At 34.9% G+C, this 13612-nt stretch overlaps 1 protein-coding gene and 1 long non-coding RNA gene across 18 annotated transcripts in view; one reads left to right on the top strand and one right to left on the bottom strand.

The window, feature by feature from the left end:
* Positions 1-13612, bottom strand: part of si:ch211-126g16.8 — a 103321-nt gene that overhangs the window by 12127 nt on the left and 77582 nt on the right. For 7 of the 16 annotated variants that reach the window (XR_012384162.1, XR_012384170.1, XR_012384156.1 and 4 more), the window contains one exon: positions 13181-13255. The exons of 3 other annotated variants lie outside the window; for them this stretch is intronic. This is a non-coding gene — a long non-coding RNA (si:ch211-126g16.8). Of the gene's footprint in view, positions 1-9763; positions 11879-13180; positions 13256-13612 lie in introns of those variants that run through there. 6 more of the 16 variants (XR_012384160.1, XR_012384161.1, XR_012384158.1 and 3 more) reach the window with 1 other exon arrangement.
* b3gnt3.3 (UDP-GlcNAc:betaGal beta-1,3-N-acetylglucosaminyltransferase 3, tandem duplicate 3) lies at positions 8428-13329 on the top strand. 2 transcript variants are annotated; one of them, XM_073909602.1, is made up of 3 exons: positions 8428-8541; positions 8888-9072; positions 11114-13329. In XM_073909602.1, exons 2-3 carry the CDS (start codon positions 9000-9002, stop codon positions 12298-12300), a joined length of 1260 nt encoding a protein of 419 aa, XP_073765703.1. In that variant the 5' UTR covers positions 8428-8541; positions 8888-8999; the 3' UTR covers positions 12301-13329. The 2 variants fall into 2 exon arrangements, with proteins under 2 accessions (XP_073765703.1, NP_001121717.1); NM_001128245.2 differs by lacking the exons at positions 8428-8541; positions 8888-9072 and adding an exon at positions 9431-9518 and having other exon boundaries at positions 11114-12300.

The raw sequence follows: 13612 nt of genomic DNA, 5'->3' as shown, positions 1-13612 counted from the left end.
GGGTACATATCAACTCCATATAGTTTTCCTAATGTTTTAAAGGAGACAATTAAATTATGGTATTGAAGCTCTCTCAAGCTTTCACATTGTCATGTTGTCTTTTATTCAGAGAATTATTTCATTATCCAGACTGAAATGTTACCGATTCACAGAATTGAAAGGAATTTCACTGCCTCGTCTGTTTACTCTATTGGTATTTGCAGTGCTGGTCTGTCACGTATTACTGGTTTTCATATAAATCAAGTTTGACAACTATAGAAGACAAGTGGCTGTGCACCTCTGTAACCAAAATTAGAAAGAAAATGTATATTCTGTTAATATATGCCCTTTTGCTTTTTTATTAAAGGGTTAAATATTGCAAAAAATATTATTATTATTATCCCCCCAATAATAATGTTATTATTACTAGCAGTATTGTTATATGCATCCTTATCTATGTTTTAATATAAAAAGTTTAGATTTGTCCACCTGTTGGGTTTTGGAGACGTTTGTATTAACATATAGGGCATAAGCATGGGATGTGTTTTTGGAAATAACATTTATCCATTAGCTGGAAGTAAAAAATAGTTTTAAAACAAATCTTTGCGCTTAACAAACAAAATTTCAACATGTAAAATACAACCAAACCCTTATATGAGGCTTTGTAAATTAAATTTGTGAACTACAAAAAAGTTGCATAATGAAATATTTATTTTGGATGTTTAGAAGAAGAAGAAGAAGGAAAAAAAAAAAATATATATATATATATATCAAAGATTTAACAAGGCAGATTCCCAATTTGGTAATTTTTTTTAAAGTGATATGCTTATTTTGAATGTGATTTTAGAACAGATCACCCACTTATTGGGTAATTCCTGTGGTTATAAATGCGCTCAAAAAATTATTATGGATATTTTTTTTACTTGCCTAAGCCACATATCTGTATCTAGATATCAGAGAACAAGTAAACATATTGAATCAATGCACTCTACGGCACCTTCAATACAGACTAAAACGGCTGGCAAATCAATATAAAACCAACAGTATTAAAAAGATGTATACCATGTATATTATATTAAAATTTATCCATCATATTAATGCTGAGTATTATGTGAGTAATAAACTTTATTGTAATTATAGATCACACATGACATTTCCTTAAAAAGGAAAAGTGAAGTTTAGGATCTTTCATTTGAACATGTTTTATTAGCAAAGACATTAGGCTTTATCACAAACATTTCATTCTTTTAATCCATAAACCATTTGATGAATATCTGTTCCATGACTGTTTACAGTTTAACTTTAAGTTGTTTTTGATACATTTCTCAGATCAGAATGGGAATTCTCAGAACCTGTTCAGTCTTCACATCCTCATTATGTAATTTGTGCTCATCATAAAAGCAGTTTCTCATTTCTTTGAACAAGTTGCAAAAGCTTTGATTGATCTTTTCAAATGACTATTAGCAATTCTTTGATGTTTCCAACATTATTGTTTACTTTTATAAAGGTTAAAACGATGCTTGTGCAGTTGTGTCGAATAGTATGCACCTATGGGAGTTATATGGTACGTCTACATTACTGTCTTTTGCAGACAGCAAGATATATGCTATAGGCTAGTTAACCTTAGCATAGCTTCCCGTCACTTTTTATTAACTTGAAACTCCTCAAATACATTTGGGCACCCGAATAGAAAAAGAGGGAGACTGCTTCTGAGCTATTTCTTGGTCCTCCACCAGTCAAAAAAAAAACAAAACTTGATGTTCTTTGTGGAAAAATTTTACAGTCAGTGAAGCTGCAGATAAAACAAAGTGATACTGTATAATGTGTGCAAAAGTGAAATCAGCAGAGACAGAGATATTAAACATCTGTCAACATCTTCTATGCATAATCATTCATTTCTTTTCGGCTAAGTCCCTTTATCAATCTGGGGTTGCCACAGTGGAATGAACCAACAATTTATCCAGCATATGATTTACGCAGTGGCTGCCCTTCCAGCTGCTACCCAGCACTGGGAAACATCCATACACTCTTTCACACACATACAATAGGGACAATTTAGCTTACCCAATTCACCTGTATTGCATGTGTTTGGACTGTGGGGGAAACCGGAGCACCCGGAGGAAACCCACGCCAACATGGGGAGAACCCAGTCAGGGCTCGAACCAGCAACCTTCTTGCTGTGAGGCGACAGTGCTACTCACTGTGCCACCGCGCAACCTTCTATGTAATGTATTATCACATGCACTAAAAGCATCCTCTCCTGATACTGTCTGTGAACCCCCCACAAGCATCAATCCCCTCAATCAGCACAGCTATGTTCTGCTAAATCCTCCACAAGCACCAAACCATCAACACAGCCACATTCTGCCCCAGCAAGTCAGTTTCAAACATAAAAACAAAAAAACCAAACAAACTTTGTGTCTGTTTTGTGGCAGGCAGATAAAAATAGCAGGGCTGTATCTTTTAGTATTATATAGAATACTTTTGTTCTGCCAGATCCCCCAGGCAGGGTTTTATTTAGATTTATTTAGTTAATTTTAGTTTTTGAAATTCTGTCCATTGGAAAAAAGTTTTTTCTGAAGAAGAATAGTTTTTTTGAAGTATTATTTGTTTTTATTCTGTCTATTCAGTGTCCTTCAACAAGAACAGTGGTGGTGGGGTTCATAATATTCACAATGGTATTTTATTAGTTGTTGGTTTAACCATGGATGAGATAATGGCTTCTATGTTATTTTCTTTTCAATGACATTTCTTGTCACATGTTCAAAAACAACAACCAATATTGCATGTCTATAATTTATATAATGGGTAAAATTAAACAATACTTTCACTATAACGTAAATTAGAAGTGTAACAGAAAAAATATATATTTTTGCGCCATTTTGAATTTTACTCGAATACAAATACAAATACTTTTCCCCCCTCAACTAATACAAATACAAATACCGGCTGCTCCGCACATCCCTAATATATATATATATATATATATATATATATATATATATATATATATATATATATATATAGCTTCATAAATAAAGAGCAGGTGACAAACCACATAGAACTGGTATGTTTTCTCGCCAACAAATGTCTAAAGGAGGAGCAAAATGCAATCAGTTTCGGTAAATCATCACCAGCTACTACATCGCTGGTGATCATGACAGCCAATAATCTTTGGTGCATTTAAACAAAACTATTTTATTAAACAGTTATTTTCATTAAAAAAGAGAGTTTGGCCACCTAACATCTTTAGTGATAGAGAAAGATAATACATATATATATATATATATATATATATATATATATATATATATATATATATATATATATATATATATATATATATATATATATATATATATATATATATATTAAAGTGAATAAATAAAACACAGAAATTAAGCAAATGATGATTGCTTTCTCTGTCTATGGTGCATTGTGATGTAGGGTTTATGCTGTATAATACATAAGACAAACAGATGAACCACTGCCCCTGGATGATTTCCCAGAACTTAGCAAAAACACATTCAGTCCATCACCCCCAAAATGTGTTGTCCCAATTACAAAAATAAACATACTACCATGTCATGCAGGCAGAAAAGATTAACCTTTTCTAGTGATTATTACATCAAGCTCTTGGAAGTTTAGACAGGCAAAACTGTAGCTGATTAGTATTTATTTCACCAAAATAAGTTTTGCATTGTTTTTTTTTTCTTATTGTACACATGCATTTCTTACAGTGAAGTACGAGTGAAATAACACATACAGTACAGTAGTCAGTTCTTCTTTCATTATTTGTTTTGATAAACATGTTGTGTTTCATTCCTTTTGTTCTCCCTATGTTCTTTTGGTTTGACTGTCAGTCCACTGTCAGTAGGCTTTACACAATCTTTACACAAGCTGTGGCACAGGCAAAAATTCTCTACGTTTCTGAAATATTCAGAACAGTTACCACAAATTACCACTGGGTGTGGCAGAATGGTGCATTATATGCAAATCACTTTATAACTTTTCAAAATCAATGACACAACATTAGAACTTTTGTTTTTTTGTTGTTTGTGTCATATTACACACAAAGGAACTTTCTATTTTTGCTATTGATAGAAATAATCTTTCTAATAGATGAAGAGCATTTAATAAATTTACTAAAAAATAACATTAATCCATATAAAAAATACAAACTCTTATTAGAGGACTCTTCATAGCACTGTGAGACTTTGTACAAATATTTCACTAAGATTTTTAATAACAACTTTGATTGTTCTGGACTATTTAATTTGCAACTGCTTCATAAAATGTTTGTCTGATTTTTAACTTGTTTCTTCAGTTTCCTATTGCAGTCACCAGATTTAGGGCTCTATTTTGAAAGTCCATGCGCAAATTGCAAAACGCAGGCCACAAAAGCATTAAGTGCGTGTCTGAATCCACTTGTGCTATTTTAAGGATGGAAAAATCTGCTTTGCGCCGTGGCGCATGTTCTTATAGGGTTGAGCTTTGAGAGGTGTGCTTTGAGAATAAACCAATCAGAGTCCCTCATCTCCCATTACCTTTAAGTGTCAGTTGCGTCGCACCATAGCGTATTTGCTATTAACCTGACGGACTTCGTAAGTGGAAAAACTGAGCGCTTCACTAACGAGAAAAACAGTTAAACAGAGCATCTACAGCCCTGAGAATGAGTGATGAGCCTCCTCATTGTTTACTTTCACTTTCACTCTCGTGGATAGGGAAACGTGTTGTACGCACAGACATTAACCTATACAAAATTAATTAGTTTATTAAGCGCAAAGATTTGTTTCAAAACTATTTCTAATTTCAGTTCTAATTTCCAGCAGCTTTTTAAAAATATTTCCCAAACTATGTTTAACAGAGCAAGGACATTTTCACAGTATGTCTGATAATAATTTTTCTTCTGGAAAAAATATTTTTTGTTTTATTTTGGCTAAAATAAAAACAGTTTTAATTTTTTAAAAGACATTTTAAGGATGAAATGATTAGCCCCTTTAAGCTATATTTTTCCCGATAGTCTACAGAACAAACCATTGATATACAATAACTTGCCTATTACCCTTACCTATCTAGTTAACCTAATTAACCTAGTTAAGCCTTTAAATGTCACTTTAATTTGTACAGAAGTGTCTTGAAAAATATCTAGTAAAATATTATTTACTGTCATCATGGCAAAGATAAAATAAATCGGGTATTAGAAATGAATTATTACAATTATTATGTTTAGAAATGTGTTGAAAAAAATTCTCTCCATAAACAGAAATTTGGGGGGGCAAAAAAAAAAAAAATTCAAGGGGGCTAATAATTCTGACTTCAACTGTATATATAAGTCTGCATTCGGAAATAGTAAGTAGTAAATAGCAAATAAAGACAATTTCAAAATCTTTCATATTGCACTTGATTTGTTAGTACTAACTTTATAATGTTGACAAAAAGCACATGATTGTTAATGTTTTGTGCGGTATAGATTGAAATATCCGAGAAAGCCTGTACAGTAAACCATAGATGGAAGTGGAAAAAAGATTGAAATTTGAATGGATTTCAAAGATTTTTTATTTGTCTTGTTTAGGCTACCTGTGATCAGATCGAATAAAACACATCTTTTTACCTGGTGGAAACAAAGCAGCATCAATCGTTTTTATATTGTAGACTCCATCAGATTCATCTACTTTAGCAATCTAAAACAAGCCTGCTTTTGGTGCATGTTCAACATGGGTTATGGGTTAAGACAAACGCTCAATGGGTTATATGCTCAGCTAGTGTTTTTCAGCCAATAATAAGCTTCCAGTGAAAGCTTAATGTGACTATTTTCACTTTCATACAGGTCCTTTTAGAGCATCGATGTTGTAATGTAATTACAATACATTCAGTTAAATAGACTTAAACATTCAGTTAGTAGTTCAAGCGAAAAACGAGATGAGCGCCATCAGGAACAGCAGGTGAACGCAGAAACTCTATTGAAAATATGGGGTAAAAAAACTGTCACATTTTAAACTCAATTCCTGGAAGGCCGCAGCCCTGCACAGATGAGTTCTAACCCTAATTAAACACACCTGATCAAACTAATTGTGTCCTTCAGGCTTGTTTGAAACCTACAGGTAAGTGTGTTGGAGCAGGGTTGGAACCAAACTTTGCAGGGCTTTGGCCCTCCAGAAATTGAGTTTGACATCCCTGTTTTAAAGACATGGCGGGGGGGAATGGAATTTAATGCAGTGCTTCTTGTCCGCTCTGAGACCTACTTTATATCGTTTAACTATCAGGCAGGGAAGATCACTGATTTTTTTCAGAAACCAGATCTTAAATCTTGGCAGTTTTATAATGGAAAGACAGTTCACTAGAAACTCTCTGGCTGGCTGACTAAAATTAAAAGTTTGTGTGCATATACCTCATTAAGAAAATGAATTGACTGAACCAAAAAGGTGTTCAAACTGCGCAATAACAAGAAATAATATAGAAAGTGCAGTCAAACACATTAAAAGGAAAGAAGCAACCTGGTTTAAAAATGTAAGGAGTAGATTGCAGATAGGATGTGTTGGAGAGGCGGGGCTTGACATACTTGTCTGTCATTCTCATGGTGCAGCAAAAACAGAGGTATGCAGAGAAGCGCCCGCAGCTATGGGAAATGACCTCATTATATGGGCCTTTGTGTGCTATTGTGTGCGTCTAATGAACTTTGATTACACATTATAATCTAAAGAACAATCATTCTCATCTCTTTATCTGATGATCGAGTGATTTGGCATTTATACTGAATAGGCAAGACATTCAGAAGTGACGAGGTTAAGCTCAGCTAGAGCACAATCATGATCATATGATTTATGATCATAAGATCGCTAGTGGTATGTGAATTATGTTCTATTAGTAAGTGTTTGTCATTGTGCTTTTATAGTGAGAATGTCAAGTGTTACAAGAAGTCCTTTGTTTTAGGCTTATTGCCAGTTTTGAATACTTTCGTTTTTTTACGTGCCGATTTCATTGCATAAAGATTGTAACACTCTTATTTTCATGTTTACTACTCGGCTAGTAGACATTTTGATGCATATACATGCATATGCATATACCCTAACATTGCACTGTGATTACATGGTGAAACAGACACCTAACTGCCTCATTATTATGAACTTTAAACCTTGCAGGCTTCATCCTGACTCACACCAACTGCTTTTCTAGTTTGTCTTAATGACAAAATAATAATAACAACATGTAAAGCATTTTGTAAAACCTTTTAAATGATTTGTTTTCTTAAAATGATTTAAACTAAATATTATAGATAAACTATTTCGTTTTCAAAACTAAACCTTTTCCTAATTTGACTGCTGGATTTTTCCATGTCCATGATTGAGAGTTGGGGATACATTTGCGCAGATATAACAAACATCAAACTTTTTTTTTTTAGACCCTCATCATACAAAATATGATAGAAAAGGATGTTATGTATGATTTTTAGGTTTAATTAATACTTCTAGGTATTTATTTGGGGGCTCTCAGATGCATTGGGGCCTTAAGCGGCTGCTTATCTTCTTTATTAAATTCTTCTCCTGTATGTATGAACCAATAGACCTCTTATGGGGCCCTATCATACACCCGGCGCAGTGTGGTGCAAGGCGTGGCGCAGTAGTCTTTTGGTAGTTTCAGCTTGGCGCAAGAGTCGTTTTGAGGCGTTGCGCTGCGCTGTTTAAATAGCAAATGCATTAGCACTCATATAGGCGTTCTGGTCTATAAAGGAAGGGGTTCTGAGGCGGACCGCTGGCGCGTTGCTATTTTGAGAATCTATAATAGATTTTTGATTAAACCAAAACTAACCCGGTCTAAACTCTGGCGCAGAGTTGCGCCTCGCTTACGCACTGCTTAATACGCACAAGAGAGTAATAGGCAAATATGTCATGTAGATCAAAATGTATTATAATGAGCTCTGTTGAGTAGCTTCACCTCACAAAACATTTAGGTATTAGTTATAGCACAAGTCTTTACATGCAAAATGGATGAACAACTTAATATTTTGTCATTATGCATTTTTAGATTTCAATTAGATTTAAAAAACCTTATTGAAGAACAAGGTTTGTGATGTGGATGAGAATTTGCCGCCCAAAAGACAGGAACTTCAAGAAGACTGCACTGTAATTTCTACAGCACTGCTTACAGTTTTCTCTAAGGAGATTGTCTCGTGTTCACATTTCTATTTCCTTTTTTGTGTGTGCTATGCAGTGCTGTCTTTACCTTTCTGTATATGACATAGTCTGCCAACTAATTACAGTACAAACAAAGCATAATGTGAATCTTGTCATGTTTCTTGCAATCAAACACCCATATTTGTGAAGGTGTAACCTACAGTTTGCAATAACTGTCATCAAATCTGTAGCCATAGTTTACTATAAATCAGAACATCCCCCCATACATTGACTGTTAAATTACAGCACTGTTACATTGACATCATGACCAAGCAGTTTGTCTTATCCGCAGATTCCGCACACAATGACGCAAGAACTGCATGTTCATTGACGCATTTAATTTTGAGAGATGAACTAAGGATTTTGAGCTAGAGATTGGGTTTTGCAGGTAATTCATGGTGTTTTGCTATTTGTATGCATTGTTTTGCAGATTTCAAGTCTGATCTGATGAATGTATCAAAAGCCACTGATAAAAACTGTCACAGAAACAGACATATGTTTTCCAACTGCATTATGAAGTTTGCTGAGGAGTGAATTTGTACATACTGTATGTAAAAGTAGGGTATTGTTATGTTATATTATGTTCCTTTAAAAGTATTGGTTTTCACTGAATCCACTTTGTTTGAAGAACAACACTGGACAGGATGTGTAATAACAGTTATTCATTTAGTAATTTATTTTCATCTAAATAATTATTTTAACCTGATAAATCAATTATTTTAATCAATTAACAGATGGTCAAGGTGGTGCAGTGGTTAGCACAATCACCTCACAGCAAGAAGGTCGCTGGTTCGAGCCTCGGCTGAGTCAGTTGGGATTTCTGTGTGGAGTTTGCATGTTCTCCCCATGTTCGCGTGGATTTCCTCTGGGTGCTCCGGTTTCCCCCACAGTCTAAAGACATGCGGTATAGGTGAAATGGGTAAGCTAAATTGTTCGTAATGTATGTGTGTGAATGTATCTGTGTGTATGTGTTCCCAGTGATGGGTTGCAGCTGGAAGGGCATCCACTGCCTAAAACATATGCTGGGTAAGTTGGCGGTGCATTGTGGCGACCCCAGATTAAAAAAGGGACTAAGCCAAAAGAAAATAAATGAATGATTGGCAGTCGAAGGAGGCCATTGCTTACTTCGCTAACATACAATTACCTTGATTAACCAGTTTAAGAGTTTCAGGCTAATTCCAGAGAGGGGTTATTTGACAGTATTTGCATGCTGACTTACTATTGGTCTTGAAAGCACTTGGTCGGCCCTTCAAAGTGTGCAAAAAAGTACCTTTTATGTGCAGAAACTGTGATTCCCTTTGTCTTGGACACACTGGCTTTACTTAAAACAAAACTGCAAACATCTCTCAGAGGCTCTCAAAAGAGGTGAGGAGTTTTGTTTCCTATATAGTTACAATTTAATCTTTTTTACTTGAGGGAAATTTAAATGAATTCAAATCAATAAGACAAAATTATTTTGTTTGCAATTTATGATATTGTTAAATTATTCAATAAAATTTTGTTATTATTGTTAAATTGTTCAATATTACTATTGTTAATTAAAAATGATTAGGGTATGTCAACTCCTTACAGCTCCTAACTTTACTATAACATTAAAGCTTTCAGGCATTGTCTTACATGCCTATTTATTGAAATGATGTTTCAGTGTTTTATTACTTCATTATCCAGACTGAAACTTTAATGGTTGTATTTAGATCACATGTGTCACAGAATTGGAAGAAATTGCACTGCTTTGTCTTTTTACTGTTTATTGTTATTTGTAGGGCTGGTCTCTCTGATTACCCTGTATTACTGGTTTTACCATGTGTCCATCTACACCGCCTAAACCAATTACTTTAGTAATGACAGCGACTTTTTTACTCCTGAATACATTTCAAACTGAGAATAGAATAAAACAGAATAAGAAAACATTCACTTTAAGAGCAAATATTTTCTAAGCCATTTTCAGAGACCTAAAATATCTTGTACTTTGAACGGCCACAATTAACGAATTTAGAGGATCTTCTAGGGAAAGAGCTTCACGGGGCAGTGTTATATATGAAGGTGGGGCTTCTGTATCATTGCCACATATTTCCTATTCAATAGAACACACAAGCATGGTAAATACCAAAATGTCACAGTGCAGTGGTTTTCCTTTTAAAATTCAGTGGTCGTACAGTAGGAGTCTGGGTTTGACGATTCAGGGAATGTTGTTTAGAAGGCCAATCAAGTGGAGTGAATGTACACAAATGTGCCTTCATTTTCTAAAGTCTGGTCTATCTCTGTTGAGGCCCTGCAAGATAGTGTTGCCACTGGCTTGCTTGGATTGGGACTTGTGGAGCTGCGCATCGCTGGCTTTGCTCTTCAGTGGTTGAACTTTTAGTGAAAATTAAACCCCACTGAACCGAACTTCAACTCCGAAAACTGGACTGACACAGTTCCAATTTACTAGAACTTCTATGTTAAGCTGCTTTGACACAGTCTACATTGTAAAAGTGCTATAGAAATAAACTTGAAGGAAACTGACCCTTCGCTAAGCCACACCCAAAAACCGCCACCTACCGATCGTGGCTTAGTAACCGTAGGCAAGGTGACAATGTTCAAAACTGCATAATTGTCCAACAGTAAAATTCTGTTCATATTACAATTAAATACTGTGTAATTTGCAAAAATTGATGACAGTGTTGGCTTTATGAATGGGGTCGGACGGGTTAGTCGATATCAACCTGATGTATTATTATTTATGAAAACAAGCCAATGAATTCTCTTATGGACGTGTGAGATTTTATAGATCTAACCTATAAAGTCGGCCAATTTCAAACCTTATGACTTTTTTCTGCAGAGCACAAAACAATGTATTTCATGTCCACACAAAAATATAAAAGACATAAAAAAACATCACAAAAGTAGTTTTTTATATACTTGTTTAGTGAACTTGCATGACTAACAATAATGTAAATTGTGTCTCTGTTCTTAAACAGGTGAAAAGATGAGAAAGAAGAATGTGGAATCTGCACTATTATTTCTAACAGGTGTCGTGTGCCTGCTCATTATCACCAACAAAAATGACTCTAAAGAAGATGATGTGAATCTAAAGAGCAAAAAAACAGAAGAAATCCTTCATAATCAAGAAGATTTCTCTAGAACTGAAACTCTTCCGCCATCGACTTCATATTGTCAGCCGAATATGTCATTTTATAAACTTCCTGAATTCTCCACTCTGCCAGATCATATCAAAGACTTTCTGCTTTACCGACACTGTAAGAGTTTTCCCATGATTCTCGATGTGCCTGATAAGTGTGGTGGAGCTCAAAACTCTGCAGATGTCTTCCTCCTGCTGGTCATCAAGAGTTCTCCGGAGAATTACGATCGCAGAGAAGTTCTGCGGAAAACATGGGCTGAGGAGAGATTGCACAAAGGGGTGTGGATCCGTCGAATCTTCATAATCGGTACAAGTAGTAGTGGCTTAGGGAAACGCAGGATGAATAGGCTACTGAAGCTGGAGAACAATGAGAACAAGGACATTTTACAATGGGACTTCAATGATTCATTCTTCAACCTCACACTGAAGCAGATCCTTTTCTTAGAGTGGATGGACAGAAGGTGCCCACACGCCAGATTCCTTTTAAATGGAGACGATGACATTTTTGCCAATACGTTTAACATGATCGAGTATCTTCAGGGTCAAGAAGACAATGATGGAAGTAGACATCTCTTTACTGGGAACATCATTCAGAACGTAGGCCCTATAAGAAAGCGTTCAAGTAAATACTATATCCCGGTTCAGATACAGGAGTCTGACATTTATCCTCCATATTGTGGTGGAGGGGGATTTCTACTGTCCGGCTTCACAGCCAGAACGATCTACAACATGTCACACTCTGTAATTCTGCTGCCCATTGATGACGTTTACATGGGAATGTGTCTGAAGAAGGCCGGCATCAAACCTACGTCCCATTTTGGCGTAAGAACTGCTGGTTTGCGTGTCCCAGTTGGAATTGTCGACAAATTTGACCCTTGCTATTACAGAGAAATCCTTTTAGTCCACAGATTTCTGCCACACATGATTTTTGTGATGTGGGATGAAATACAAAACCCAAATTTGCGATGTGCAAAGAACAATTTCAAAAGAACAAAAGAGCAGGGTGTGTTTCAAAGGGAGATATAATAGCTTGCTGGATTCATTATGATCAGGATTTTTTAATGAATGTTGGCTTTTGAAAATGAGGTTGACTTTTGCACTTTAACTGGGTGGTTGATTCTTTCACAGCAATATTTATTGTATTCTTCATAGGCCTTATGTTTGTTTTAAAAAATCAAAGAGTGCTTTCAGTATACCTCATAAGTTGTAAAGCTGTCACTCAAAAGCTGAGAGGTAAATCTTTCTGCCTTGTTTGTTTTTTACCTTTTTACTTTAAGAGAGAACAAGTATCAAAATATCTCTTGCCCCTTCAAATCAATTTTATCAGGGGAATTACTGAGTACAAATAACTGTGGGTTACTTAAGAGTTTCTAATTTATTTTTATATTGTAGAAATTGACGATAATGTTAATTTTGTTACATTTGCAACTAATAACTGCCAAATAAAGAAACTGACAGTTCTATTCAGAATCTGAAACAAATCTTTTAATCAAGTCCTTGACTGAAAGGATTCACGACTTTGAATTATTGAACCCTGATTTACAAATCATTATTCAACCTGCAATGTGTAACATCAGAAAATAGCAGTCAGTTTTCATTTTATAATTATAAAAATAATATAAAGTATGTGGACAGTCAACATTTTTGACATATTGACATTATAAAATGCTGATCAAGAGTGGTGCATAAATCCCCATCACCCATAACAAGCTGTGTTAAGTAAAAATGACATGAGTGAAATTTAATAAAGGTATTGTTTTCTTACTTTATGGAGACATACATTAAATCATGAACATTAAAAACTGAACAATATTGAGATATACAGTCAAGCCTGAAATTATTCATATTCAGATTTCCAATAAAATGTTTGATGATTTCAACTGCCTGTCAACATGTACTCAGATACCTCTGTGTATCCTGCTCTGTTTATTTGCTGTGTAGACTGATGGATATGGATACAAGAGGCAAACAGAAACAGCACCTGCACAGGAAAAGGAAGTAGGAAAACGTGTTGCATTTAATTCCATTTTCAATAAAACTGTATAAACAACTTGATTTCAAAGACAGATGGATTTAGACATTACATAAAATGAGCTGTTTGCATTTATTATTATCCAGATAATGTTATGTGTTTTGTACTATTATGCACATGTAATATCCCAGCAGGCACACAACATCATAAGATGTTAATATTAGGTTAGATTTAGGTTATGAAGCAAGGTGACCAAAATTCAATGTTTAAGGAAAACGTTATTTTGATGTCCAATAACGACATTAAATGTCGTTGATATTTGGTTGATTTTAGGTTGTGTTGGAAAGTGACCAAAATCCAACATCA

This window comes from Danio rerio, chromosome 8 (genome assembly GCF_049306965.1).
Source record: "Danio rerio strain Tuebingen ecotype United States chromosome 8, GRCz12tu, whole genome shotgun sequence".
NCBI lineage: Eukaryota > Metazoa > Chordata > Actinopteri > Cypriniformes > Danionidae > Danio > Danio rerio.
This window is presented reverse-complemented; position numbering and strand designations above follow the sequence as displayed.